General features: G+C 44.0%; 1 protein-coding gene across 2 annotated transcripts in view; it reads left to right on the top strand.

The window, feature by feature from the left end:
• The window catches only part of Ncoa3 (nuclear receptor coactivator 3), an 88,451-nt gene that overhangs the window by 75,959 nt on the left and 6,492 nt on the right, over positions 1-6,000 (top strand). For both annotated transcript variants that reach the window (XM_013352190.2, XM_026787230.1), the window contains one exon: positions 4,873-5,166. In XM_013352190.2, coding sequence (XP_013207644.1) covers positions 4,873-5,166 — 294 coding nt within the window. The remainder of the gene's footprint in view (positions 1-4,872; positions 5,167-6,000) is intronic.

The following is a 6,000-nucleotide window of genomic DNA, read 5'->3' as shown; positions in this document are numbered from 1 at the left end:
AGAGAGAGAGAGAGAGAGAGAGAGAGAGAGAGAGAGAGAGAGAGAGAGTGAGCGCTGCATGTCAGGGTGACACCTGACCCTGGTGCCGAAGAGCATGTCCTATTCCTTTTCACTTTCCGGTTATAGGTCTGTATCTAAAAATCTGATAAATGTACCAAATGAAGTGGTGCTCACCTTCAGACCCAGCACTCTGGGAGACAGAAGCTGGCAGATCTAAGCTGAAGGCCAGCCTGGTGTATATATATAGCAAGTTCCAGGCCATCCAGAGCTACATAGTCAGACCCTATCTCAAAAACCCAAACAATAAAAACAAATTCTGACAAATAGAAAGAATAAAACACAAAACAAAAACCAACAATTTAAAACCCTCTACGAGCAGCTCGGGGGGAAACACATTGTTAATAACTGTGGACATATATTTATTTAAAATGGTATGTGTAGGGCTGGAGAGATGGCTCAGAGGTTAAGAGCACTGGCTGCTCTTCCAGAGGTCCCGAGTTCAATTCCCAGCAACCACATGGTGGCTCACAATCATCTGTAATGAGATCTGGCACTGTATCCTGGAAAGTATATACATAATAAATAAATAAAAAAATAAAATGGCATGTGTATAAACATCCACGAGTGTGTGTGCATGCTGGGGGCATTGCTAATAACTGGGCATACGTTTTTAGATTTAAGATGGTACGTGTGTAAACATCCATGAGTGTGAGTATATGCTTACAAGGGTGGCAATGAAAGTCACCATCATTGTCAGTTGTCAAAGGTCTCACTATGTGGTCTTTGCTGTGTATATCAGGCCATCCTTCAGCCTTCGTGTGATCTGTAGATGTAATTTCCTGTCACAGTGGCTGCTATCCAGCCAGCACTCAGCTGATGAGAATTGAGTATGGCTCTTTCCATCATAAGAGAAAAGCAAAGGGTTTAGAGAGTGTGCATCCATAAGAGATTGTGAGTGACCCAGGTGACACGAACCTGGTGTCCCAGCTGCTTTGGAAGCAAGTCAAGAAAAATTAGATGATTCCAGGAGTTAAAGACCAGGTAGCATGTTATTCTCACTAAATGAGACCAAAAGACTATTCTCACTAAAAGACCATTACCCAAATTCTTTGGTCAAATTAAGCAAGCTTTATTTTCTGTCAGACAAGGCTAGCTCCCTAAAGTAGGGTTTGAGAAAATTGCACTGAACATGGGAGAATATGGGGTTTATATTAGCCCCCAAACTACAAGGCTTGGGGGTTTTCAAGGACTTTTGAGTTATGTAGAAACTTGGCAGAACATTTCAAATTATCTGGCAGAACATCTTCTTAGGGTGGAGGTCAGGGTATAGGCGTGGAATGTGAAATTCTGGAAAATAGGTCAAGACATAGTCAAACCCCACGTTTTACAGAAAACAGGAATGAACTTATTTTGACCTTGTAAAGGTGGCTTTTAATATCAAGATGGAGTCTGGCTGGTCCGTCACGATAGGACTTTGTCTCAGTAAGGAAGGTGGCGGTAAGGCTTTTCTAGATGAATGGTGTCTGTTCTTCTCTCTCAGCTCCACTGTGTTGTGTGGCTTAGGCAGATGACCACAAACAACAGGGTATGATTATTTTAAAGAATATTTACTAATATGATAGCCAAAAATACTGTTTCCTCACCGTATTTCTTTGCAAGTTTGTTGGCCATTCATTTATGTTTTTGTAGTCGTTCCCCGCCCCTCCAGATGGCATCTCTGTATAGCCCTGGCATCATGGAACTCACACAGTAGACCAGGCTGGCTCAAACTTAACAGAGATCCCACTGCTTCTGCCTCCCAAGTACTGGGATTAAAGAGTATGCGCTACCCCCACCCAGCTGTTTTTGCAGTTTTCTAAGGGAGTTTAAATGACATGATGGCTCAGGCTGTGCTCTTTGATTTCACAGAGGTGTAGAACTCATGCCCATTTGTTCCCAGGCTGTCCACATCCAGTGTGACACTCCTACATGCTGGGGGCAAATATTGCCAGTGATTTGTCACTCCTTTGTCGTGGTGGCTTGGTTTTAGTTTTGTTTTCAGTTTAAGAATGTCGCTGGGCATGGTGATGTCCACCTTTAGTTCCAGCACTTGAGGGCTCACAGAGAAACCCTGTCCTAAAAAACAAAACAACACCCCACGACAGACAAAAAAAACAAAACAAAAAACATCTCAGCAGATTCTCCAGATTTATACAGTAACCAGAAGCTAAGTTGTTAACTGGTAAGCATTTAAATGCCAGCATCTAATCCATCTATAAAGCTAGCCATAGATGACAAGTGACAAGAAGATGAGCTAGTCCATAGAATTCTGTTCTGTCGGGCTGGCCTAAGCTGATAACCCGAGAGTTAGATTCCTGGAACTCACATGAAGATCCAGATGAAAATGGAGGCAGAGAACCAACTCCACACGCTGTCCTCTGACCTCCACATGTGCGCTGTGCTGCACACACAGCAACAGTAAAGGTGAGAGTGTTCTGTAAATAGTCAAGATAACAGGTGTTCACAGTATGCTGCCTGTGATCAGGTAGAACAGAGTCTAAACGTGAAATGTGGAAGTGGACAGGAGAGACTGTCTAGAAGAGTGCCCGTGACCCTTGACAGGGGCAGGCAGAAGCTGGACAGTGGAGTCTTGAATGCCAGCTAATTCCTGTTTTTATTATATTTATCAGTGGGTTAGGTAAATTCTCAGAACCTTCTAAATTCTTTACATTCATTTTAGTAGAGTGGGCACGAGAAAGAAGGCTAATGCATAGTCAGTACATCATGTCCAGTGTAACATACAGCGGGCAGTGGTGGTGCACATCTTTAATTCCAGCACTCAAGAGGCAGGGGCAGGCAGAACTTTGTGCCAGTCTGGTCTACAAAATGAGTTCCATGGGGCTGGAGAGATGGCTCAGAGGATAAGAGCACAGGCTGCTCTTCCAGAGGTCCTGAGTTCAATTCCCAGCAAACACATGGTGGCTCACAACCATCTGTAATGAGATCTGTCACCCTCTTCTGGCCTGCAGGCATACATGGGAGCAGAATGTTGTATGTATAATAAATAAATAAATCTTTAAAAAAAATGAGTTCCAGGACGAGCCAGGGATGTTATACAATGAAACCCTGTCTCGAAAAAGCAAACAAAAAGATGTCTGTGTCTGAAGAGTGGGGTTGGAGTGACAGACAGGACAGTAGAAGCGTGGATGCCAGTTGCTTCAGTAATCCTTAGAAGTCTTGGGAAGGGTCATGGGAATGGAACACAGATGGAAGGATATAAACAGCGAGGAGGAACCCCAGGAAGACCAGTACACACACTTGGAAGGAAGGAGTTCTGGGAGCTATGCGCATGATACAGGGGGACTTGAGAAAAGGGAGTTTTCTTTTCTCGTGGGGAAGTGGGGCAGTCATAGAGCTTGATTTCTGTTTCTGCATACGAAGTTTGAGATGCTGGGGACACCCAGATAAACAAAGGTATTAAGGATTTATTTGCATAAGTCAAATGAGTTCAGAGATATTTTGGGTTGGAAGCATAATCAGATAGCTAGTTATCCTCCGTGTCTGAGAGCACCAGGCAGGAAATATAGCAAGAGAAGAGGAAAGCCTGAGACTAAACCCCAGTGTACTCTTTAGACCCCTCCAAGCAAGGGAAGGCTAGAGCAGGAGGACAGGGATGGTGGTGGGGGTGGCACAGTGGAGTTACAGGACAAGATTTAATAAGGCTGCCCACTGTGTTCTTGGCTTTTTGTGCCTAGGAGAAGGCAAAGGTGTACAGTGCACCTGACAGTTTGTTTACTCCTTCAGAACATGTCATTTCAGGTTGGTGTGTGTGTGTGTGTGTGTGTTTGACCATTGCATGTAGAGAAATGATGCCTGATCCTAACATTGAGCACTTGAGGAATAGTGCTGGGAGTGCATTCCAGAGACGAGAAGTGGTTTTTCCCCTATTTTACCTATTAGTACATAAATTACCTCTTGCTAGTCATGAATTTTGTGAGTATTTAAATTAAAAGGACAGATTTGTAGTTTGATTACATTTTATTTAATTTTGTGTGTGTGGGCTCATGTCCATGCACCTGTCTATGCATAAACACACCATGTTACACACATGGAGGTCCTTGTACTGGGAAGGAAGCTTGGTACTAGAAATAAGAACAAAGGTGTGAAGGTCTCTTATTCATGTTTCTGGAATGAACCTACTTCAGTCCTTAGTGTCTGGGTGGGATTTCTTCGCGTAACTGAAAAGATTTGGGGAAGGGGTCAAGGTTGGATGCTAAGCACTTGTGATTGCTTTGCCTCAAACACTTGTTTCAAAGTAGCCCAGAAAAAGTTGTGCAGACTGAGGCCCGGCATGGCAGCTCACACCTTTAATCCCAGCTCTTCGGAGGCAGAAGCAGGGGGATCTCAGAGTTTGAGGCCAGACTGGCTGACAGTGAGTTCCAGGACAGCCAGGGCTACACAGAGAAACCCTGTCTTGAAAAAACGAAAACAAAGCAAACAAGTTGTGTAGTCCTAAAGACACAGAAGCCCAGAATCCAAGATTGGTGGTGGGATAAGTCAGCGTGAGAATGTGTTGCCTACTGTGATTTTGATGCATTGTCTGCTTGGTTTGAGAGGTGTGGTTATTACTGGTTGTGGGTAAATAGTATTTTTTCAGCTATTGACTATACTATAGCCACTAGAAAGGCCGAGTGTATGTGTCTGCTCTGTGCTAGGACTCAGCTCCAACAGAGGGGGACTTCAGGCCTGAACCTCGACTGGCTTCTGGATTCTGAGCCATTACTGCTCACATGTATTGACTTTACTTTTTTTTTTTTTAACCTTGCTTGGGATATTTGCTTTTGGTTGCTTTCTCAGATGTACCTCACTATTCATTTGTGTTTGATGTTTAAGGGGCAAGCTTTGGAAGCCAAACAAGATATTTTTCAAGGTCAAGAAGCAGCAGTGATGATGGATCAGAAGGCAGCACTGTATGGACAGACATACCCAGCCCAGGGTCCTCCAATGCAAGGAGGCTTTAACCTCCAGGGACAGTCGCCATCTTTTAACTCTATGATGAATCAGATTAGCCAGCAAGGCAGCTTTCCTCTCCAAGGGATGCACCCCAGAGCCAGCCTCGTGAGACCAAGGACAAACACCCCCAAGCAGCTGAGAATGCAGCTTCAGCAGAGGCTGCAGGGCCAGCAGGTGAGCCAGCTGTGTGCTTGCCCAGGCTCTTAGTGGCTTTCAGGGCTATGTTCTCCAGAGCTCTTGTCACCGGCTTTCCACTCCTTGCTAACTAAAGGAATTCCTTTCGCTTTTACTTCTGTTCTAGATTTATTTTGTAGATGGTTCCTTGTTGAGGGGTGTGTGTTAAAATTGGGTATCTTTTTCTATATTCTATATTCTGTGGTATAGCATTAGCAGTGACAGAATGGCTCTGTGTAAAAGTGCTCCATGCAAGCCAGGCAACCTAGCTTAGTCCTTACTCTCTGCTAAGTGTACACCTCTAATCCAGTGCTTGGGAGGCAGAAGCAGGCAGAGCCCTGTGAGTTCTTCAGGCCAGCCTGGTCTACACAGTAAGTACTACACAGCTAGGGCTACACAATGAACCCTGTTTCAAACAGAACAGAACATAGCAGGTTAAAATGTCAGAAACGATTTCCCCAGAAGGAACAGCATGTCTTGGCAGCCCCTGGAAGGCATTTTCTTAGTATGATGACCAAATACTTATATCTTGATTTTAGCTTTTTAGTTTATATAGACAGAAACATGTTAATCCCAAACCGACTTCAAATTTGTAATCCTCCTACCTTAATCTCTCATACTGAGATTGCAGGTGTGTGCTACCATTGTTGATTTCAGCATTTTAATGGCAACTGCTTTTTGATATTTTTTTAAAGCTTTTAGTACTTTGGTGCTGGGTTAAGAACCAGCAGTTAAGAACATGTATTGCTTTTGCAATGGACCTATGTTTGGTTCCTGGTACCCACATTGGGTAACTCAGTCTAATTCTAGCTCAGGGATTCATGTCTTCTGATC

Source organism: Microtus ochrogaster, linkage group LG8 (genome assembly GCF_000317375.1).
Source record: "Microtus ochrogaster isolate Prairie Vole_2 linkage group LG8, MicOch1.0, whole genome shotgun sequence".
In the NCBI taxonomy this organism is placed as follows: Eukaryota; Metazoa; Chordata; class Mammalia; order Rodentia; family Cricetidae; genus Microtus; species Microtus ochrogaster.
This window is presented reverse-complemented; position numbering and strand designations above follow the sequence as displayed.